This window comes from Eschrichtius robustus, chromosome 7 (genome assembly GCF_028021215.1).
Source record: "Eschrichtius robustus isolate mEscRob2 chromosome 7, mEscRob2.pri, whole genome shotgun sequence".
Lineage (NCBI taxonomy): Eukaryota > Metazoa > Chordata > Mammalia > Artiodactyla > Eschrichtiidae > Eschrichtius > Eschrichtius robustus.
This window is the reverse complement of record NC_090830.1, coordinates 114,166,919-114,192,336: the sequence shown is the minus strand read 5'-3', so window position 1 is coordinate 114,192,336 and position 25,418 is coordinate 114,166,919. Positions and strand designations below refer to the sequence as shown.

The following is a 25,418-nucleotide window of genomic DNA, read 5'->3' as shown; positions in this document are numbered from 1 at the left end:
CTAATTTAAATTATAGGGCACAGCAACATTATAGCTTTATCAGTTGTTAACTCCTTTTCAGCTTAGAGCTCAATCATTAATAGCAACATAAAATTGCTATTGCTGCATAAATTACCTCATGCCATATACATTTAACTTTTAAAGTTTCATTTGACATGCCACGATTCTCAAAACTGAATAAATACCAAAAATCCCGTATTTAGTATTCATGCCCCAAGGCCTGGCACAGAATATACACACAATAAATGTTAGCTACTGTTATTAATCATATGTGTAATTTTAACCGTCGTGATACTCTGGCAGTAGAACTCTTAAAACTCATGAAATCCTGCCCTATATTCTAATTTATGTCTATTATATAGTTCTTTCTTTTCTTTTTTTGACCATGTAGTTCTCCTGCTTAAAACATCTTGGCAGCTACCTATTGCCTGTAGAATGATGTTTAAGCTTCTTAATATGGTGTATGAAGTCTTTTGTTATACTAGATATGTCATTAATGTTTTATAATTAAATTAATAAATGAATTTGCCAATAGAACATACTATACTTGGAAGATATATCTGCAGAAAATACAACATAAATAGATGTATTCAGGACTCTCCATCCCTATTACCCCCCTACTTCCTCAACTTATAACTTGCCATGTTTCCGCAGGACGGGATTGAGATCACAATATGAAATTCCTGCCAGAAGAGGTTTTCTACTCAGGTAGAGTCAGCTCAGTATGTATTCCAGTGTGTTCCCAGAACCTACTAATGGTCTATTCTTTTTAACTTTTTTCCCCTCAGAACATGACTGGGAAAGGAGGTCGAGAAACAGGCCTAAACCACAAAGGTCCACTGTCAACATTCGTACCTCTAGAAGCACTCTTATGAGCAGGAGGTAAACTAAGGAGGGACAAGAAGCCATCTTCATTTTTGTGCAAAGGGGAAAACTAAGGTCATTATGTGTTTTACAGTTCTACTTATAATGATATGGCATATATATGTTGGTCTGTTAAAATAGCATTTTACATACTTATTTCCATTTGTAACAATGTGATCTGACAAGATCATAAAAATTTGATTATTGTAATGTATATATGGTTCTTGAGGATAGTATGGTTCTATATGCATCTGTGTACACTTAATACGATGTCACAGAATTGGAAGGTTCTCTGTATTTATGAATTAATGAAACAAAGTGCAACTAATTTAAATGTCAACCAACTCAAAACTATTTTGGCATTCCTAAATCTTTAAAAATATACTTATTTTCAATGGCATGCATTATTTTACACAAAAGTATATTCCTGTATTCAAATAAGATTTTAGTACACTTACAGAAAAACATGCACTAAAAAAGATCAAAATTATATTTCAAAACGAGCTACAAGACTAAAAAATGATGACATAAAAGAGTAACAGAAGTCAGACTTTTAAAACTCATAAATGAGGTGACAGAACTCAAGGGAAAATTAGAAATAAAAAACAATTTGAGAAACAAAGGCTAAAGTAGGAGGAATGCAAGAGCAAATAAACACAACAAATTCACACCCATTACCACTTCACACCCATTAGGATAGTTATCATCAAAAATACAGAAAATAACAAATGCTGGCAAGGAGGTGGAGAAATTGGAACTCTTGTACATTGCTGTGGAAACGTAAATTGGTGCAACCACTGTGGAAAATGGTATGGTGGTTCCTCAAAAAATTAAACAGAGAATTACCATATGATCCAGCAATTCCACTTCTGGGTATATACCCAAAAGAACTGAAAGCAGGGACTCAAGTAGATATTGTACACCCATGTTCATAGCAGCATTATTCACAGGAGCCAAAAGGTGGAAGCAACCAAAGCGTCCATCAATGGATGAATGGATAAATAAAATGTGGTGTATACATATAACAGAATATTATTCAGCCTTAAAAAGGAAGAAAATTAACACATGCTACACCATGGATGAACCTTAAAGACATTATGCTAAGTAAAATAAGCCAGTCACAAAAGGACAAGTATTGCAGGATTCCACTTATATGGGGTACGCAGAGTAGTCAAATTCACAGAGACAGAAAGTAGAATGGTTACCAGGGGCTGGGGGAAGGAGGAAATGGGGACTTAAGCGTTTTAATGTGTACAGAGTTTCAGTTGAGGAAGATGAAAAGGTTCTGGAGAGGGGTGGTGGTGTTGGTTGCACGACAGTGTGAATGCACTGTATGCTATGGAACTGTACACTTAAAAATGGTTAGGACAGTAAATTTTAAGTATATTTCACCACAATGAAAAAAAATGAAGAAAGATAAAAAGAACCTGAGAGAAAGTTATAAATACTGATGATTGTCAAGCCCAACAAAAAGATAATAAAAGTCTCTAAAGGAGAAAGTCAGTGCAAGGGAACAGAATAAATACTCATATCTATAATTACAGAAAACCTTCCTGGGGGGGGGGGGGGTGAGCGGGAAACAAAAAAAACAACACTTAGAAAAGTTTAGTCAAAGTTTAGTCCTTAAAAAAACAGTCTTTGGCATCTAGGCAAAAAGAGCACATGACTTATACGAGAAAGAAAATGAGATTTTCATCAGACTTTTCAATAACACTTTATGACAGAAGAAAACAGAGGAACATATTTTAGATATTCAAGGAAAGAAATGTGAACCAAGGATTTTCTATCCAGCAAAGCTGACCTTCAAAGTATAAAGGGTAGAAGTGTTACCATTATATAAGAGCTCAGAGAGCCCTTTCAGAGAAATCTACCAGAGAATGAACTTCAGACAACCAACATAACCAAAGAGACATGAACAAGAGCGGTGGTGAGCGCTGAATATAGAAATGAAGGTTAAAATGAGTAATTACAGAATACTCCAAATCTATCATCAATGTTCTTGAGAAGCAAGATTCTCAGGACAGAAGAAAAGCGATACAGATGTAATACAGAAGGGGCTAAGGGAAGAAAAAAAAAAAAAGGCTTTATCCTGAATTTGAATAGGACGTACGTAGGAACTCACGAGAGCCTAGCTCTGTCCTTTGGAAAGGCCTAGAATGAAGGCGAATCCAGAAACTATAAGCATGTCTAACACTCAGATTGTGGTCTTGAAATACCATGTCCTACTAAAACTTCTTCAGGGCTTCCTGAAGAAATGGCTAATTACAGGTCTGAGGCAGGAAATATAACAGATGAGCCTGAAACATCTCAACCTAACAGACAGCAAGAAATCTACCAAAGATTAGTAGAGTCATGTCAAAAAGATTAACAAGCCAGCTTGAAGAAGCTCCCACTGACCAAGATGGTACAACGTGAGCTATAATAAGGATAAAAATTGTAATAGATTTGAAACCTATAAAATAAAATTCATGAATTAATAATGCCATTTAAAAAAATACTGGCCACCAACTAAGGATGAGAGAGAACCAATTCATTGTCTTTAAAGCTAAATAAATAAAAGGAAAGAATCAAGCATTTTTCCTGTCCTGTCTATATGAACTATACTCCTGAATAACCAAACAGTTGAAGGTAAGTGTCTTTTTATATAAGTATTCCTAATTTTATAATGATGATAAATGAAAATAATCAAATAACTGATGAATAATTACACCAAAATTGTTATCAAAAATAATAAGCGAAAACAAAATGATGGAATTCATTTTGCCACTCCAAAGAACGGATCCAGGCATTAAACATCAACAGCTGCTAACATCAAAAAAAAGATCAAAAAGCCGGTATTACATGCCTCCCAATGAAAGAACACAAAACCACCTATAGTCTTGCCAAAAAAGTCAAACTTGAGACTGATGAGGCTTTTGGATTCATCTGCAAATTGAGGGAAATACAGAGAGGAACTTACTACAGTCATCAGGAGCACACAGTCAGCAAAATGCAAGATGAGAGAAACTCTACAGGTCCAACAGCCTAGGTCCTATACATCAGTGTTTCTCAACCTTTTTTTCATCTCTCTCCTAAGGAGCCTTTTTAGACATTTTTTCTGAATCCTCCCTCCCCGCCATGAAATTTTAATGCCACAGATATACTGTATCTCTGTTTGTGTATATCTATGGGCCTTTGGAGGGTCACAACCATGGTAACACTAAAAGTTTTTTGTCCCCAAAGAACCAACTTTCTTTGAGAAAGCATGCCATGAGAATGCATGCCATAGATAAAATGTAAAGAGACAAAAGGAATGGCAGGGCGGTGGGGGACAACCTATAAATTAAAAGAGACTTAAAAGAAAAAGCAGGTTTCAAATATGGGTAAGTCTAAACTCTAAAGTCTAGACATGAACACTGGGTGATAGAGCCATAAAGAAACACAAGGCAGTGATTACTACAAAAGTCAGGATATAGATTACCTGTGGAGAAGGGAGGGACAGTGTGATTGAGAGAGGGCACATGAAACAGCTGCTAGGGTGCCTGACATAGTTCTAGTTCTTTTTTTTTTCCTTGAGGCATGCAGGATCTTTCGCTGCAGCACGCGGCCTCTTTGTTGAGGCTCGCAGGCTTCTCTCTAGTTGTGGCGTGCGGGTTTTTCTCTCTAGTTGTGGCTCTCAGGCTCCAGAGAGTGTGGACTCCGTAGTTTGCGGCACTTGGGCTTAGCTGCCCCGCGGCATGTGGGATCTTAGTTCCCCGACCAGGGGGGACTGAACCCTCGTACCCTGCATTGGAAGGCGGATTCTTTACCACTGGACCACCAGGGAAGTCCCATTCTATTTCTTTATCTAGGTGGTGGTTACAAAGCTATTGTGTACAAAGCTACAAGTCAATAAGCTACACAACTGTTAGTGTGGTTTTCTGTATCTGTATCCATTTCTTAATAAAAAGGTTAAAATTTAGTAGTATGTCAAATTATACCTGTTTAGATGTCATGACAAAGTGAAGTGAAATGACTATGATCACTGGTATCAGCACGGCCTTTGAATATATTTTGTTTTTAATATCCTTCCAAAATACCCAAATTTAGACTTCATCACCAGATTTTTTTTAATACGTATCTTGGGGATACTTACTTCTATTTGTATGCATATATATGAAATTCATTAATTTCCCATCTAAAATCTACATCTATTTCTCCTTATGAAATTATCATTTATTCCCTCAGTGTAAAAAACAAAATTAAAAATTCTAGTCCTTACACTTATTTTAGGCATCTTTTTCAGACTTAAGGTTAGTTACTTTGTTAGTTTAGCCAAGATACCATATCTACAAAATAGAATATAAAACTAAACATGGAAAAGGAAAACCACTAGATATGAGTTTTGGAAATGAAGATAAAACTAAGTTAGTGGTTTTACATACTATAGCATTTTCTAAATGTATTATATTTACAAGTATTAAGTCTACATACAAAAACTTAAGGGAAAAATAATTAGCCAGTCTTTTAAAAGTGTGCCATTTTAAAAATAAAAATCCATCCTTTCTTACTTTTTAAAGAGTCTTTATATGAGGTGCCTGTACTTAGGAATTCTGGGAGTTAATGAATAATTATGTATCCAAGGAAGTTTTGTTTTGTTTTTTTGTCCGCACTGCATGGTGTATGGGATCTTAGTTCCCTGACCAGGGATTGAACCCGGGCCCTCAGCATTGAAAGCGCCTAGTCCTCACCACTGGACCGCCAGGGAATTCCCTCCAAGGAAGTATCTTAAAAATTAACACCAAGGAGATACGGGGATATATGTCTATGTATAGCTGATTCACTTCGTTATAAAGCAGAAACTAACACACCATTGTAAAGCAATTATACTCCAATAAAGATGTTAAAAATAAATAAATAAATAAAAGCATACAGGAATTGAAAGACCTGTACTCTGAAAACTATACAACACTGTTGAAAGATATTAAAGAAGACCTAAATAAATGGGGGAAAAAAAAAAATTAACACCGAGTAATTCTCCATGTTTCACATATTTGAATATAATTCTCCATGTTTCACATATTTGACATGTAACAAAACAATATTAAGTTACAGACATACGGGGGAAATCTCAAAGCACAAATTCAAATGTTTTATATAAAGGAATAAACTTACCCAACTTAATATCTCCATCTAAGGTAAAAAGAATGTTTCCAGCCTTTAGATCTCTGTGGATGATTTTATTATCATGTAAGTAGTTCAATGCCTCTAAAGTCTGCTTACAAACTACTTGTATTTGGGACTCAGTTAATGGTCTCTCAAGCTCTACAAGGAAAACAGTAAACAAATCTGCATTTTTGTACAGTGAAAGCATATCAGCAGGCTATATAACTTTACCATCACTGTCAAAGATCATACACAATGAATTGATTTTTAAAAAACTATACACAAAACTTTCTTCACATATTATACTCAATGTTTAATTTTAGAATTTTATTACAATTATCCAAGAATATAAAAATAATTAGGCTGATTTCTTAACTTACTGAATGTCTCTAAACAATATGATAAATATATATGTATAAATGTTTGAAATCACTTGACTTTTTTAAAGTATAATTTAAGATATAAACATGAAGAACAAAAAACCATTTACCAAGCATCACAGCATCCACTGCTCCACCTGCACAAAATTCAATGAGGATCTGCAGGCAAATAAAAAAGCATGTGTCTAACACGACATTGAGTTTGAGTATTTTTTCTTCAATTTAGCATAAAAGATAAAGAAATAGCTATAAAATAACCTAGGTTACAGAAACAATAGTATGCTAACAACCATAAAGATTTTCTTTGTAAAAAGAGTTACAAGTCTTAATGACATACAACTAAGAAAGCACAAAGAGAACACATTGTGGAAATATGTGCATTTTTGTTAATCATCATTTTTAGTGTCCCTGCTTCTGTAAAATTACCAGGTATAGAATTTTTATTCAGGACAGTATTATATATCCATTTCATCACCACTGAAAGATTTTATACTCTCCTTTTTAAGGTAACTATTGTGAAATAAGTGATCAAGTATATTTTTTAACTTTATTTCTAGGAATAAACCCTGAAAAGAGAAACTTTTAGTTTTTCTAAAAAATAGGAAAAAAAACATATACAAAAGCTTCAGATCCTAGCTCAATTATCACTTCTTGATGGATGCCTTCCCAGACCTCCCTGGTACATACCATCATGCACCTTTCTTTCTTAACCCTTATCACAGTTTTAATTTTATATTTATTATGATTCTTTGATTAATTAATGTCTATCTCTCCCACTAAACTGTCCCTCACAGTTGTCCAGCTTTTTATTTTGTAATAGTCTCAAGTAAAGATCTTATCTATTTATTAAGTTGTCTAGGAATTCATTTTCATTACTATCTCTGGAAACATTCTGCTAGAACTCTGAACAGCTATATTAGAAGGCACCACACTAATAATAACTATAGATTTTTTTTAAATTACATACCTTAACAAATTGTGTAGCTTCACACTTTTTTCTCCTCTGTATAACAACACTTTATTTTTTACAGGAGCTTGCCAATAAATTGTTTTGAAATTCATTATATCATATGAAAAATAATTTGAGACACAGATCATTACTCATCCTAGAGATGAGTAAACAAGTCATAAAGGTTAATTGACTTATTCAAGCTCCTGCCTAGCATCACCAAAATCAAAAAATAAAGGCCTTTTGATTCCCAATCAGGTACAGCTTGCACAATCTACTCTTCTTTCATAACACGTTGCTTCTTCCTTCAAGGAGAAAAAACTGAAACTCCATTTCAAAAAGTCCTCTTGATTAAATTAGTATCGGTGCAGAGCAAGTGACTGACTGGTTATTATACTAAATATTAACATTTTACTTATATATTTATTTATGCCTAATATTTCCTAAAAATGAATACAATTTTTACATACAGACTTGGCCACTACATCATGCACTAAAGTTGGGCTTGATAATATATAAGATAAATGTTGGGTTGGCCAAAACGTTTCCGTAAGGGAAAACCTGAATGAACTTTTTGGCAAACCCAATATTTAACATTTCTAGTAAGCATTTTATAATTTATTACATGATTTATCAAAAGTTTAGTATAAGAAATTATAAACAATTGCAAAGAAAACAAAAGAAACTTCAAAACATTTTAAGTAAATGCTTAAATTTAAATCAAGACACTTAAATTTAAACAAGACACTTCAAACTAACACAACATTGTAAATCAACTATACTTCAATTAAAAAAGAAAAAATAAAATTTTAAAAGTGCTGAAAAAAAAAAAGACTTTAAAGAAAGAAAGAAGTTCCAACTGGGAAAAAAAATTAATTAAAAACAAGAAAGGCATCTAATTTCATTATTTAGGAAATTTAGTATTCTTAACCAAGTTTCTACATTTGAGTCCAATGTCAAACAATCATGAAATACAGTACAATCTGAAATACACATCAAAACATCTGTTGAAGCTATGGATAATTATGTTGTTAATGACCCTCTCATCAGCAGGTCAATTCTCATTCAAGTAGCATAAGTGACTAAAAAGAAGAGGTAGTACATAAAATAGGCCTACACAACTTATAAACCTCTTTAGGACAATTAACTCATTTTGGTTATTCCTATAGATTAACAGAAAATACTTACCCAAAGGTTGTTCTCATAATAGAAGGCATCTAGAAGCTTGACTATATTAGGGTGATCACAAGATGCTAATATATCAATTTCAACCATGTAATCTTCAAGTTCTTCTTCAGATTTGGTGTCAATCACCTTTGCAGCAGCTAAAACATTGGTCTCTTTATTCTGGGCCTAAAAACAAAAGTATCAGAAGTTCACACTTATAACACATACTTGCTTTTTAAATATTATTTTTTTTAATAAACTTTATTTTTTAGAGTAGTTTTAGGCTCACAGCAAATCTGAGCAGAAAGTACACAGAGGTCCCATGTACTCTCCTCCCTACAAGTGCACAGCCGCCCCTCCCCCACTATCAACATTCTGCACCACAGTGGTACATTTGTTAGAACTGATGAACCTGTATTGACACATCATTATTACCAAAAGTCCACGGTTTACGTTAGGATTAACTCCTGGTATGTGCTCTACGGGTCTGGACAAATGTATGATATGTATCCACCATTATAATATCATACAGAATAGTTTCACTGCCCTAAAAATCTCTATGCGCTGCCTATTCATCCTGCCCTTCTTCCTAACCCCTCCACTGATCTTTTTACTGTCTCCATAGTTTTGTTTTTCATACAGTATGTAGCCTTTTCAGATTGGCTTCTTTCACTTAGTAACAAGCATTTAAGATTCCTCCATGTCTTCTCATGGTTTGATACCTAATTTTGTTTTAGCGCTGAATAATAGTCAATTATATAGATGTGCCAGTTTGTTTATCCATTCACCTACTGAAGACATCTTGGTTGTTTCCAAGTTTTATCAATCATGAATAAGGCTGCTATAAACATCGGTGTGCAGGTTTTTGTGTGGACATTAAGTTTTCAACCCCTCTGAGTAAGTACCAAGGAGCAGAATTACTGGATCATATGGTAAGAGCATGTGTAGTTTTGCAAGATACTGCCAAACTGTCTTCTAAAGTGGCTATACTATTTTGCATTCCCAACAGCAATGAATCAGAGTTCCTGTTGCTCCACACCCCTGCCAACATTTGGTGTTGTTGGTATAGATTTTTGTCATTCTAACAAGTGTGTAGTGGTATCTCCTTGTTTTAATTTGCAACTCCCTAATGACATATGATATTGAGCTTCTTTTCATATGCTTATTGGCCATCTGAATATCTTCTTCAGTGAGGTGTCCAAATCTTTTGGCCATTTTTTAGTCAGACTGTAGGTTTTCTAATTGTTGAGTTTTAAGAATTCTTAATATATTTTGAATAACGGTCTTTTATCGGATATATCTTTTTTAACAACATTTTCTCCAAGTGGCTTGTCTTCTCATTCTCTTGACATACTTATTTTGTAAAGACAGCCTAAACATACATATTAACTGATGCATGCTATTCACTGTGCTAAGTGCTTTATATACACATACGATAGAATTTCAAATTGCAGGCTCTACTGGGTCAGACTGGTAGGGTTCAAATTCTGATCCTGCCACTTGTTAACTATGTTGCTTGGGCAACTTACAAACTCCCTTTTTTAGTTTTAGCTTCCTCATCAATAAAACATACTTGTATCTCACGAGTTTGTGAGAATTAAGATAATAAATATTTGCCAAGTGAAAAAAATACATATAAACATTTAATACAATGCCTGCCATACATAGTAAAAAGATTCAAACATGTTATCTGGAATTATTACTATTATTATTTAATCCTCAAAATGACCCCATGATATATTAGCATCCCTACTTTTAAGGAGGATGAATAAATTTGGAGACGTTAAAAGGCTTCCCCGAGGTCATGTAGAGCTAGTAAGAGGCTGAATCAGGATTCAAATCCAGGTTGTTTCCAAAGCCCTTTCTTTATTTTAATCATTACCCTTTCCAGTTTCCCTATACTTCCATCAGTTTAATTATTTTTCATTGTTTTAGTACTTTAACTTTTCCATTTTCTATCTTTAATTGAATAACTTCTCACCTCCATTTATTAGAAATGAAAGGTTTCCAAATATGCAGTAGAAGTCAAGATCATTTTTTTAAAGTTAGGAATCAAATCTTAAAATACTAATGAGGCTTTTAAAAGACATTTCAATATTATATATGTTACCACCACTTCAGTAAATCTATCACCTTAAAAGAAAATATAGCAAACTTTCAAAAGCTAGTAATAAGTGTTTTAATAAACAAATGTCCAAATCCCATTTTTAATAATTTATAAGGAGATAATTTTACAAAAAAAAAAAAAATGCATGCACAAAATATTCATCAAAGCACTATTTACAATAAAGAAAACTTAATCAGCCTAAATGTCCATTAACAGGAACCTACTTAAATCATTCAGTACGCTTCTACAATGGAAAATTATGCAACCATTAAACTTATTTGACTAATCAATTAATATTTCTTAAGATGGGACAAAAGCCACAACATATCACTGAATGGAAATAAAGTAACTTACTAAACACAAAAGGTATGCAGTTTTACAAAAACTACACATCCATTTTCACACAGGGATAGCTACATAAGAAATATCTGGAAAGACATCATCAGTGGGGATGGCAGAGTTTCATGTGCTTTTGACTTTTTCTATATTTTTCATATTGTTTACGTTTTTAAATGGACATGTACTATTTTTACAGAGGCAATAAGATACAAAAAAATCAGTCTATGGGATATTTCTTAGGGATCTATTATCTAACCTTTGGGATGATGATGAAAGAATAAACAAACCAGGTATCAGCCTATATATGGGAATTCTCCTAAGTAGATTTTGCTACATTTTATTTCCTTAGGTAGAAAGAATAAACAAACCAGGTATCAGCCTATATATGGGAATTCTCCTAAGTAGATTTTGCTACATTTTACTTCCTTAGGTAGAGGTAAAAATTAATACTAATTACTAACAAAGTAACCTTAATGTTTAGGGTTCAGAGAATATGTATGGATAAAAAGATAACTTTATCAGTCATAACTACCACTCTAGAATAATATGCTAATCTACCATATTTTATCAAATCTACGAAGCCTTTTAAGATGTGCCATTATCTTATGTTCCACTAAGGAAGAAAAACTGCCAGGCACTTTATCATTTAGAATTTTCACATTATTCTTTTTTAAGAGCTCTTCTGGATAAATATAGACAAAAACTGTTAGCGTATATTATCCTTGTGCATACATGAAAAATTAAACACTTCTTCACATTTAACTCCTGAGTCACTTTTTCACTCAGAATTATCTAATGTCTGTGTTTTTCCACACAATATCATTCTCTAGCCATGAAAAGCTTTGGTGATGCAGCATTTCTTTAAAAAGTGCTCCTCTACTACTGTCTCCAAAATTTTCTTTGAAGCCACTGTCTCCCATTTTGCAATTACAATGCTGATACTTTCTTGATCTTACCACAGGTGCTAAATGAAGCTTTTAGATGACAACCAGGACTCACATTCTTTCTTCAAAACGTTCTTAAATGGTTTATTGATCGAAACATCAAGTGGTTGCAACTGTATGACACCAGAGATACAACTACATTCACAAAGCATAGGCAACGACAAATACATCACAACTGCCATCTGGCGAACAATACTAAGGCGTCAATCAATAAATTGGAACATATCCCAATTTGAGAGATGTTTAAAAGCTAAAAGTCTATCATAACTGGTGAAATATGGCATTAAGTTTATCTCTCTAAGAAAGACACTACAGTTGAAAAAATAATAAATAGAACTTGCCCTCCCCCAAGTCAGGAAATAAGCCAGTGAGAAATAAGCCCTTCTCTCACCATTTTAACGTAACACTTTGGGAAGAAAGAGCATAGAGGAACTGTCCTTAAAGAGGAACACTATAAAATACGAGCCCTGGTAAGAGACCAAGGATATTGTGAGTAGAGTTAAAAGTCATCCTGCTTCTGCATGCCTCTACCAATGTCCTGGAAGATTTTAAAGATGTGTATTTTACTTGCGAATAGAATGGCATGAAAGGGGAAAAATAATTAATACTAGATAATCTCTAAAGTTCTTGTAGTAACAAATTTCATTATTCCATTGCCCTGGGTATACTGATTAAACCAACAATAGTACCATTTGGTTTAATATAAATAATAAATAAAATTTACATTAGAAAATATAGTGCTTCTTACATTATTGTTTGAAAATAACTTGATTACTCATCAGGATCTGATTCCAGAGAACTCTATAAATCAAAACTGAAATAAACATTGTTAAGTGTGTAAAACTATCAACAAACATAATAAAAATAAAGTGTTAAAAAGAAACAGTCTCGGGACTTCCCTGGTGGTGCAGTGGTTAAGAATCCGCCTGCCAGTGCAGGGGACACGGGTTCGGGCCCTGGTCCGGGAAGATCCCACATGCCACGGAGCAACTAAGCCCGTGCACCACAACTACCGAGCCTGCGCTCTAGAGCCCGCGAGCCACAACTACTGAGCCCATGAGCCACAACTACTGAAGACCAGCGCCTAGAGCCCATGTTCCGCAACAAGAGAAGCCACAGCAATGAGAAGCCCACGCACCACAACGAAGAGTAGCCCCCACTCGCTGCAACTAGAGAGAGCCTGCACGCAAGAAAGACCCAACGCAGCCAAAAATAAAATAATAAAATAAATAAAATTTTTAAAAAGATCTATGCATTTAAAAATAAAGAAATAAAATAGATAACCAACAAGGACCTACTGTATAGCACAGAGAACTCTGCTCAATGTTATGTGGCAGCCTGGATGGGAGGGGAGTTTGGGGGAGAATAGATGCATGTATATGTATAGCTGAGTCCCTTTGCTGTGCACCTGAAACTATCACCACATTGTTAATCAGCTATACTCCAACATAAAATAAAAAGTTAAAAAAATTAAAAATAAATATTTGGTTAATAAACATTCAAAGTTCCAAAGAGCAGTTAAGTGAGGAAAAAAAAAAAAGAACAGCACTAAAGAAAGCAGATAGTTTTAGATTGTTTAGCTATTGTTGTTACCTGTTTTACATTATATGTTAATTCTGGTGATCTTCTCAGAGCTCTGATAAGATTTTGCTAGGAATGAGTGTGAATATCAAATAAGAATAAAATTACTCAACATCACTTGGCAAAGATATACAGTTGCTTTCCGTTATTTGTGCTAGTTATGTTCTATATAGGTCACTACAAACCCTGAATTAGTGAATACTGAACCACTGCTCCTAAAATAAATACACACACACACCCCTCCTCACATAGATTATAATCTTCAATCTCAAAAACAACTCATCCTGGTAGATTCTATTTTCTTTGTTTTACAAAAGAGAAAATGAGGTTCAGAAATGTTAAGTGGCTTATTTAAGGCTGCCCCAATAACAGGTGCCAGAGCTGGGATTCAAACCCCATCCAACTGGTCCCAAAGCAGGAGCTTCTTGCACTTCACTACATTGCTCTCTACTGTCTCCATCCTTTGGAAACCTCTGTATGAGAGCAGAGACAAGAAGACATAGCATCACCTAGTTCGATCTCAGCATGTAATGTGTGGGTCTAGGGACTCACATTTTACATAGCTTTGCACACGTACACAAATGACTGTAAAAGCAATGCATGTATAGATTTGGGGACTACAAATAGATTTTAGCAAGTAGACAAATTCACAAATACAGAATCCGCAAATAATGAGGATCAACTATACATACTCTTCCCATAACCTCTGGAAATTACAGAAATCCTTTTTAAAAAAGCATTTTTTGGGTAATTTCCTGGCAGTCCAGTGGTTAGGACTCTGCGCTTCCACTGCAGGGGCCATGGGTTAATCCCTGGCCGGGGAGCTAAGATCCCACATGCCGCTTGGCATGGCCAAATAAATAAATAAATAAATAAATAAATTTTTTTTAAAATAAAGAATTTTCATGTCATTTCCTGAATTCTGCAAAAGAGAAAGGAATATACTTTATATTCTCTTTATATTCCCAAACACTATTTTATTTATATTGTTCTGGTTATTTATTGAAAACTGAGTTACTGTCGGTCAAGATACCAACAGCAAAATGTCAGCAATAAGTTAATGTTGGCTAAATCTGCAGTTTCCAAAATGTTTTACCAATTCTCAGATCACACAGTTTTCCTACTTATTTCAAGGACCTGCTGACTCGGAGCAGCCTGAATAAACTGAAACATTATTGACAATTGCGTGATGGATAAGCTGTGGAAATTTGCATAGGCTGCATAGTTGAAAAGATGAAAAAGTGAGAACACGAAAAGACAATTTCAAAAAAATATTTAAAAATATGACAAAGATGTACTACTTCTGGACATTAATTCAAGAAAAATAAAGTCTTTTAAATGGTAAGGAAGGTCATTGCCACACAAACATTCTCAACGTTAAATTATAAAAGGGCCAAAACATGTTGCTGTCAAGGTAAGGAATTCAACACAAATACTAAGATTTTTACAAAGCAGGAAAAAAGAAAAGCCAGCACGTTAAAGCTATTTTTGCAATCCAAAGTTTCAGTTACCTCTTTTAAAACATAAATGTATACATGCTAGGAATTTGGACTTCATGTGGTATTGAGCACAAAACATAATGCGGTATTTAATAAACGCCAAATAACTTTAGTAATAGTATAGAAGTAGTTGCCTATCTGAAAGGAGACTTTCTTTCTCCTTTCATAGAAAAAGAGAAAGAGAAAAATGATGACTATATAGAGGGAGGAAAAAAATGTGAAAAGGAGAACTGTTAAGTGAAATAAAGCAATGTGCAGAAGAGTATTTTAAAATATGACCCCTTACTTTTTTATTTTGAAAAACTCAAACCTACAGAGAAGTTGAGTGAACAGTGAACACCCATACACCCCTCACCCAGAGTCACCAATTAACCTTTTGTTATATTTGCTTTTCTCACTCTCACATACACACAAGATCCACACACATATATTTTACATATATATGTAAAAGATATGTATGTATGTGTAGAGATATGTATATACCAACACACACATATACGCATTTCTTTTTTACTATGCCACTTGCAAAGTAAGCTGCACTTCACACATAACCACAATATAATTAACATACCCAAAGAATTTAACATTGATACAATATCTAATATATACTCCATATTCAAATTTCTCAAATATCTAAAAAAAAAAAAAAAAAAAAACTCCTTTATTGCTTACATTTTTAAAAGTTCAAACTGTGGATTTTTCTGATTGTTTCCTCATTATCAGATTCAGGTTAAATATCTTTAACAAAAATACTACATTAGGTGATTATACAGTTCCCACTGAATTACATCAGAAAATACAGTTCCTCCTGTTACTGTTGATTAACCCCAGGTTTGATCACTTGATTAAGATGGTATCCATCAGCTCTCTCTACCATAAAGGTACATTTACGGGGTGATACTTACGGGGTGAAACCATGTTCCTCCACAGACTTCCACACAATGATTTTTTTAGCATCCATCAATAATTTTTGCCTGAATTATTATAGTACCGTTGCAAAATAGTGGTTTTTCTAATTTTATCAATCTTTATATATTAACTAACTAGCATTCCTCTATTAGGCTACTATTTTGTTGATATTTTTGTTGCTCAAAACTAACCGGTATTCTTTGGGCATGTCCCCATTAATTTTTGAGCATATCTTTGCTTTCTGGTCCAAGATATCCAGGCTCCTTTGGGAAAACATGAGTAATGGGGAGACTTTTACTTTTCAATTTCATCACTTCTGTACTTCTCTAGCCCAGACCTGGATCAGACTTTTCAACGAGCCCTGGTTCCTTTTAGTGGGGAGTGGTATTTAGAAACCAAGAGCTAGGAGTACTAGTTACCATTATTTCTAGGCCTTCTCAGTGGAAAACAGGAATATGTATATATGTATTGTGTGTGTGTGTGTGTGTGTGTGTGTGTGTGTGTGTTGGAGGCATGAGTGCATGTGTTATCACGAGTTCAAACTAAAACCTCCAGTTCAAAAATCAACGTCACAGGGTTCTTCCTTACATTTCAAGCTTATAACCCCTTTCTCCGAGTTACAACCCTAGTTCCTAAAACAGCACTATATTAACTAATTTGCTCTATCCTATAGTACACATAAAGTATTTTCAGAATTATAACATTAGTATCACTACTAGTAACAAACCTATTTAATAAAGTTCAAGCATTCTTTGCTGTTCTTTTTATCCTTTAAATATATCCCACTAGTCACAGCACTCTATTCAAAAATCATTTGGGACTTCCCTGGTGGCACAGTGGTTAAGAATCGGCCTGCCAATGCAGGGGACACAGGTTCGAGCCCTGGTCCGGGAAGATCCCACATGCCACAGAGAAACTAAGCCCATGCGCCACAACTACTGAGCCTGCGCTCTAGAGCCCATGAGCCACAACTATTGAGCCTGCGTGCCACAACTACTGAAGCCCGTGCTCCGCAACAAGATAAGCCACCCCCAGTGAGAAGCCCACGTACTGCAACGAAGACCCAACGCAGCCAAAAATTAATGAATTAAAAACATCATTTGAAGCACTTTTCCAGTATGATTATGCTATCAATTTGATAGGCAGTTAAGTTCACCTGTATATACTAATGTGCACGTATCAACATATTTTCAGTTTTACAAACAAGCATTTGTATATATGCTCATACAGGCATAAAACTTTACCTGAAAAGATACACAGATATTATTATAGTGGTTAAATTCAGGAAAAAAGACTGGCGGGGAAAGCTTTCGTTTTTCAATTTTATCATTTTTTGTACTGTTCAAGTTTCTAACCACATGAGTATACCCTTGAGTTTTTTTAAATTAACAGGTTATCTAAAAAGTAGAATTATTTTTTTATATTCTTCTTTATACTTTGCTATATTTTCAAAATAATAGTATTTAAATTTCTAGAAATAGATAAAATATATTTTTGGGTTTTTTTAGGGTGGAATAGAGCGTCATGTCAATCCACAGAAAAAAAATTATATTCCAGATGAATTAAAATTAAAATTCTTCATAACTGAACTATTAAAAAGTTTAGAAGAAAATATAGATAAATATTTATCTAATTTCTGGGTAGGGAAGGCTTTTCTAAGCATGAAAGTGAAGGAATAAAAAGAAAAGTAACACATTGACAGATTTTGTAGAATAAAGAATATTATATGTCTTTATATCAAAAAAGCAGCATAAACTAAAGTAACTAAAATAACTGCACCATTATTATAAAGTGCTCATTTTCATAGCACATAAAAAGTACTTTCAAATCAACAAGAAAACAACTCTATTAGAATATGAATAATTCAATTAATTTTTAAATGGCAATCTCTTTAAAAATGAGAGGAATGGAAAATGAAATAAACAGATATTCTTTTTGTCTACTGAAAAAGCAAATACTTTTTTAAAAGGATAAAAACTAACATTGAAAAAGGTCAAGGAACAAAGGCACAGAAATAGACCATTGTTGGGTTGTTTAAATAGGTATAACCCATGTACATATACGTAAGTACACAGAAAAATATCTAGAAACATATACATGAAACTGATGATGGGGAGTTCCGTGGTGGTCTAGTGGACAGGATTCAGCGTTTTCACTGCCGTGGCCTGGGTTCAATTCCTGGTCAGAGAACTGAGATCCCGCAAGCCGTGCAGCGTGGCCAAAAAAAACCCCCAAAAAACAAAACAAACAGAAAAAGAAACCGATGATAATAGTTACATTTATGGAGAGAAGAGAAGGAACGATAATTAGAGTAATGGTCAAAGAAACTAACTTTAATCTCTAATAAGTTAATTTTCCCAATAAATAGAACTTTAATTATTTGTATTGGATTGGCCAAAAAGTTCGTTCAGGTTTTTCCATAACATCTTACAATATAATTAAAAATTAATTTTAAAATAAATTTATAAACCTTTCTAGAGTAATTTCACAGTAAACATTAATAAATGATCATGTATTTTGCCCTAACAATTCTACTATTAGGAATTTATCCTAAAGAAATAGGAAATTCATAGAAATACACCATGTGTATATGGACATTTGACATATGATGGAGGCATTGCAAAGCAATACGGAAAGGGTGGTCTTTTCAGTAAATGGTGTTGAGACAACTGGGTATCTACATAGAAAAAATGAAACTGGACCCCTACTTCACACTATAGACAAAAACCAACATCAGTTTAATTATAGACCTAATGTATAGGCAGAAGGCAACACCATAAAACTTTAAGAACATAACATAGGAGGACATCTTCATCACCCTGGGTAAGGAAATTTTAAGACAAAAAGCACTAAGTATAAAAAGTTAATAAATTGAACTACATTAAAATTTGAAATGTCTATACAAAAGAAGGATATCATAAAGAGAAAGAAAAGACAAACTACAAAGCAAGAGAAAATAATGTGCATCATATATAACTTGAGAGGATTAGTTTCCGGAATATATAGACTCCCATAAATCAATGAGAAAAAGAAAAAGAAGCCAAAAGACTTTAACAAGCACTTCAGAGAAGAAGAAATCCAAATGGCCAGTAAGTATATAAAAAGGAACTCAACCTCATTAGTAATCAGACAAAGAAAACCCCAGCAGGAACAGGAATTGACTGTAAATGGGCACAAGGGAACTTCAGGTGGTCAAAAGAGGATTCTAAAGCTAGACTGTAGTGATGGTTGCACAACTGTACAAAGTTATTAAAACTCATCAAGTTGTAAACACAAAATAGGTGAATTCTGAGTTATATAAATTATACCTCAATACAGCTATTTTTTTAAATGGGCAAACAAACACGAAATTTCACAAAAAAGAAAACACCCAAATATTCGATAGGCACATGATAGGCACATGACTCAATTTTTTTAGTCATCAGGAAAATGTAGATAAAACCACTTCACACTCACCAGAATGGCTAACATAAAATATTAATAACAGTATTAATAACAATAGCAAGTGTTGGTGAGGACAAAGGGCAACTGAGAAAATCCCCATCCCTCACTTATGGGGGTATAAATTCATACAACCACTTTGGAAGACTGGCCGTAAGCAAGGGATGGGGATTTTCTCAATTGTTCTTTGTCCTCACCAACGCTAGTTCAAAAATGTATTTTTGAACTAGAATTCTATGACCAAACTATACATCAAGTATGACATTATAATATAGACATATTCAGACAGGCCTGGTCTTAAAAACCGAACCTTCCATTCATCCTTTCTCAGAAGACTACTGAAGGCTGTACATAACCAAAACAAGGAAGAAATTCCAATAGGAAAAACAAAGCATTTAAGACACTCTTGAAGTAGTTTGAGCTCCTAAGACTTCTGGGGAGGAAAATTATAACCCATTATTGAGAGATATTTTAAAAAAAGACCTAGAGATAAAACATATGCATAGGTAGGAAGACTCAGTATCATGGAGACGTTAATTTTTCCAAAGTTGATGTAAATATAAATCAATAAAACCCCTTCAAAAAGGCACAACAGGTTTTTTTGTGGAACTCAATTAAGCTAATTCTAAAATGTACATGAAAGCACTAAAGGCCAAGAATATACTAGACATTGCTGAAGAAGAACAAGGGGAAGTCTTTCTCTAGCAGAGATTTGTTTTAATGCTTTCCTAATTAAGACAGGGGGATACTGACAAAGGAATAGACTAATAGATCAATAAAGAGACTAGAGATGCAGAAACAGACACATGTTGCAGACAGCACTGCAGAGCAGTGGAAGAATAGTTTCCCCCAGTGATGAGTCTTGGGACAATTGTGTATCCATTGGAGAAAAAAATGAAATTGGACCCCTATATCATACCATTTGCAAAAATCTCTTCTAACATTTAGGGTTGTAGACCTAAATGTTAAAGGCAAAATCATAAAGCTCTTAGAAGATAAAATAGGGGATTATCTCCATGATCTCAGGTTAGGAAAGCCTTTCTTCTCTTTTTTTTTTTTTTTTCAAAGATCTAATTAGCTTTACTAGGTGATTCATCAATCGGGCAGCATCCCATCCAACAACTGGAAGGACACTCCAAGAAAGAATTTCTCAAATACAATACAGAAAGCATTAACTGAAAAAGAAAAAACAAAGTTGGCGTATATTCAAGTCAAGAACTTCCTGTTCATAAAAAGACACCATAAAGAAAATGAAAAGACAGGCACAGAATGAAAATGTATTTGCAATAACCATAACCAGCAAATGGTTAAAATCCAGAATACACTACAAATAAACAAGAAGAAGACATCCAAGAGGAACATGAACAAGAAACTTGAACACAAAAGAAGAAATTCAAATTACTAATAAACCTATGAAAAGAATCACTTATCAGCAGTCAGGGAAAGATGTATTAAAACCACAAGGAAAACTATAACATCAGATTGTCAAAACTTAAAAATTCTGACAATATCAAATGCTGGAGAGAAAGCAGAGCAAGGAAATTATCATACGCTGCTGGTGGGAGTGTAAACTGGTATAGTATGGCATCATCTAGTAAAATTAAAGATACACTACCCTATAACCCAGCAATTCTACTCCTGAGTTAAGTCTTAGTGAAACTCATACATATATGCACCAGTACTGTGTATAAAAGCCAAAAACTGGAAACACCTGATATATCCATTAACAGTACAATGGTAAATAATTGGTGATGTAACCATATATTGTAATTCTATGCAACAATTAACTACATACCGCTCTAGTGATAACAAAGACAAACCTCACAAACAATGCTGATTTCAAAAGAGGCAAGACACAAAATACACTCAATACATACAAAACTAAAGTTATCATGTTTAGTTACACACTCCTAGACAGTAAACTATGAAGAAAGGAAAGAAATGAATAACTTAGATAGAATAGTGGTTTCCTTTAGGGGGAGAGAGGAAGCAATTCAGAAAGGAGGTGGGAAGGATTCTGGGGTACAGGCAGAATTCTTTTACTCTGATGGTTGTTAATATGAGTTCACTTTACTATTGTTTGCTAAACGTACATATATGTTTTGTACTTCTCAATACAAAGATTATATATTTCACTACTTTCTTTAAAAAAGGTGCATGCCCATCAGGGACATAAAAAGAATCACTTTCATCCAGCACACAGTCAATAGTTCAGCTTCAATTCAATAGATCATTTCATGTCATTCTTTTTTTTTTTTCTGTTAAAAGCAACAGAAATACAAACATAAAAAATTGTGAGAGATACTACATATCTTCATTTATGTGTCAAATAATACTATTAAAAAGAGAAAATAAATGTAAAATTGGGAAGATCTTTCAGGCAAGAAAGTAACTGTTACAGAGTTGTATAGTGCAGGACTGAGTGGAAAGCATACAACAATATGATGGAAAAATGATTGCCTATTTCGAATTTAACCTTTGTAACAGTTACTAATTTCCATAAGCAAATGACAGTTGGAATCAACTTTAGAAATAGTTTTCTATTGCATACTAATACATACAATTGTAAGGTTTGATAGCTTTTTTCTCTTACACAGAAGTTTATAAATTTAAAATTTCTAGACAATCTTGTACAGTAAAAAAGGTTACAAAAAAGGCAGAACAGGTCAGATAAGTTTAAATTTTAAATTTTCTTTTTAAAAAAACTCAGAGCTTACTCCTTGAAAGCATAAAATAGAAAGATGAAAAGAAAAGATGCAAAGAACTCACACTCTTCAAATATCACACTAAAATAGATATCAAGCCCACAAAAAATTATCCTTGACACAATCTTATAGTGTTCAACTACATGGAGTAAGTCTCTTGTTTTTCAAAAAATTTTCAATTGGTGTCCCACTATAGGAAGATACATTCACTTTGCAGAGTCATTAAAGAATTAAATCACACAGCATTAGCATGTCCACACAATCTGCCTGTGCCAGAAAATGGTTTACTATCTTTGTAGGTCACTTTTCCTGTCCCATCCCATGTTTTGTTTCCGAGCTGTAAATGTAACAACAGTAATTTTCTGCCATTTTCTGAGCCCTTTTTTGTGTCTTACATTTTTTATCTCCTTTAATTCTCACACACTGAGGAGTAGGTCTTACTGATGAGAAAAATGAGACACGGAACGATTAAGTAACTTGTCCAAGGTCACAGGCTGCTATTGAGGGAGCCAAGATATAGTCCAACTCTGGAGCCAGTGTCTTAATCTTACACTGTTTCTGTTCAATAAAACATTTAAACCATGAAAACTGCCCATAATCACCTACTGCCTTCTAACTACCAGATCCCAGGTGCCTTGAGGATTTATTTTTGCCTTTCCTAGATAACTCACAGAACATTAATGGGTAAAAGAATCTAAACATTTAGGGAAATCTATGATTTTCCACCTCAGAAAAAAGGAGGTCCAAAGACATTAAACGTTCTGTCCAAGATCTCGAAGCTGGTTTGTGACAACCAGCAATAAAACACAATTCTTAACTCCCAGGAGTGATCTTCCCACTGCACTAAAAGCCCTGTCTTTCATACATTCTATACTGTAAGCTCTTGTTGAAATCCATAGTCTACCCTCCACATTAGGCACTGAAGTTTACTTTGTCAACTTTCACAGCACACAGTAGCTTCAATAGCACTCACAAGCAGGTAACACACATTCTTTCATTTCCACAAATATAAAGAGAAATGCACTATGTGCTAAGGCAATAGAATTAACCCAAATGTATATCATAATTTTGGCCCCTAGTCTTATCATAAAAACATAAATACATTAACATATGACAAGTGCCATAGTAAGCAAGGTGAACAATGTGTTTTGAAAGCACACAGAAAAGAGTAGATATTTCAGACTAAGAATGAGGGGCTTTGAGATGCATTAGAGGCAGGGCAAAGGCAGACAGTGTGATGATGCTTAGAAAGAAGGAAAAATGCTATCACTTCTACCAATAGACATTAAAGTTAAAAAAAAAAAGTAACAGTAAACATGGTGTCAGAAGACTTGAGATCAAATCTAGGCTGTTACTAGTGTGAATGTGAACAATTTCTGAGTCTCAGTGTCCTCATCTATGAAATGTAGATACTACTGACCTGCATACCTCGCAAAACTCTCATGGGGGCCAAATTATGTGAAAGTACTTTAAAAACCGCAGAGTCCTGTATAAACTTAAGTTATTTATATTTTCACTTCTAGGCAACCCTGTGGGTCCTTCCCCTTAAACTGTCTCATAAACTCCTCACCCTTCAGGATGAAAATACTCCGATGACATCATTCATATACTCCTTACAAGACAGTAAACAGTTAAGACATGCCTTCCTATTGAAACGGCAAACCTCTTTCTACTGAAATGAATATCTGTATATAAAAATATGTGTGTGTATATATGTGGGTGCATGTTTTTTTAAATTTCTTAAGCCCTGAAATTGACTTCTAGTCAATGCTTATTATAATTATATTTAGAAACTAATACCAGATGCAGGTTTCCTTCCGAAAATTTTCTATCAGAAATTCCACTCCATTTTACAGTATGCTGTCAAGCAACCAACTCAAGAATAGTCTGCAAGTAGCGATCACTTTGCTCTCATCCCCAAGAGACCGGTTATGTATGAGCAATAGATACAACCAAATATATACTCTGGACCCCAAAAGGGAACTGCTTTAGTTTAAGTATACATACGAATGCAAACAGCTAGTACACAAATAGAAATCCATTGAAAAGTATAATGAGTTTCTGATTTGAAAATGCTTGAGGGCCACAACCAGACCCTTCCTTTAAATTAAAGAACACCCTCATTTCCTTTAACGTTTAACAGAGCAGACGGTAAACCTTGCCTCCGTTTGGCAACCACTCTTTAATCTACATCCAGGCCCCATTTTGTTCAACCTTAAACCCTACCTCTTAGCTACTCCTTGGATGATAACCTAAATAAAGTTCCAAAGTACGTTTACGAAGTCAGAAGAAGGTCCAAGAGACAGGAACAGGACGCGGGAGCGAGAAATCCTCGTGCCACTCCGGGCCACGGGCTGTTTGATCTCACAAGTGCAACTTCCCGTTTCTCCCTCTTACCTTGTACACTTTCCCAAAGGCTCCGTCGCCCAATTCGCCTATAATTTCCCAAAACTCCTCGGGATTTAGGTCCCTCTTCACATGTTCGTACTGCTTCTTCTTCTTCTCGCTCCCCAACTTGAAGATCTTACGGAAATTGAAGAAGGACATTTTTCCTCCCAACAGAGTTCCTTACACTTAAGGAGTAAAAACAACAATAAGAGGCAAAGTTTCTCCTCCCTCCTCTCCCGCGCGAGCCCGGCGGGCGACGGCGGGCGCTGGCTGTCCCGGCTCCCGCCGGAGGCTCCGGGCCGGCCGTCTCCGGGGAAGGCGGGGCGCGACTCCCGCTCCGGCCCACGGGGTGGGGACGCTGCGCGGGCGGCCCCTCCGCCGAGCCCGGCCCGCGGGCCGCGCGGCTAAGCGCCTGGCCCCCGGCCGGCCCTCGGGGGGCGGCACCTGCCCGGACGCTCGTCCCCCCACCGGCCCGGCCCGACGGGCCCGAGTGGTCCGGACGCCCGCGGCCACCGCGGTTAGGCCCGTGTCACGGCGAGTCTCCAGGGGCGTCGGCCACTCCGGGATAGGGACGCGGCCGGCGGCCTCTGAGGCGGGCAATTGTCTGGCCGAGCTCTCCCGCCCCGGGCCGGGAGCCCGGGGTCTCCTCCGCAGCCGTCTGCACCCGCGGCGCGAGGTCCGCGCGTCCCCCTGGGCTCTGGGGCGCAGCCGCCGCCGCCGCCGCCGCCGCCGCCGCCGCCGCCGCCGCCTAGCTCCCTCCCCAGCCCACGCAGCCTCGGCCTAGAGCGCGCGCCAACGCCGACGCCGCAGCGCGCCCGCGCGCTCCCCCGGCCGCGCGCCAGGCTCTCCGCGCACTCGCGCGGGGGTGGCCCCTCTGGCCCCGCGCACGCGCGTTGAGCCCCGCAAGCTGGCGGCCCTAGGAGGCTCGTTGGCGCCCGGCGTGGGGGGGTGCGCTGTGGGTGCTTGATCTGGTAGCTGGCTGACGGTTGCTCCGGGTTTGCCCTCCAAGCCCCAAATTCTT

The 25,418-nt window shown here is 35.8% G+C and overlaps 1 protein-coding gene across 2 annotated transcripts in view; it reads right to left on the bottom strand.

Annotated features, from left to right (window-relative positions):
* SLK (STE20 like kinase) overlaps window positions 1-24,596 on the bottom strand; it is a 54,463-nt gene extending 29,867 nt beyond the window's left edge. For both annotated transcript variants that reach the window (XM_068548508.1, XM_068548509.1), the window contains exons 1-4: window positions 24,407-24,596; window positions 8,506-8,670; window positions 6,479-6,527; window positions 5,998-6,147 (exon numbers count right to left, since the gene is read on the bottom strand). In XM_068548508.1, coding sequence (XP_068404609.1) covers window positions 5,998-6,147; window positions 6,479-6,527; window positions 8,506-8,670; window positions 24,407-24,556 — 514 coding nt within the window. In that variant the 5' untranslated portion in view covers window positions 24,557-24,596. The remainder of the gene's footprint in view (window positions 1-5,997; window positions 6,148-6,478; window positions 6,528-8,505; window positions 8,671-24,406) is intronic.
* Window positions 24,597-25,418: the final 822 nt, after the last annotated feature.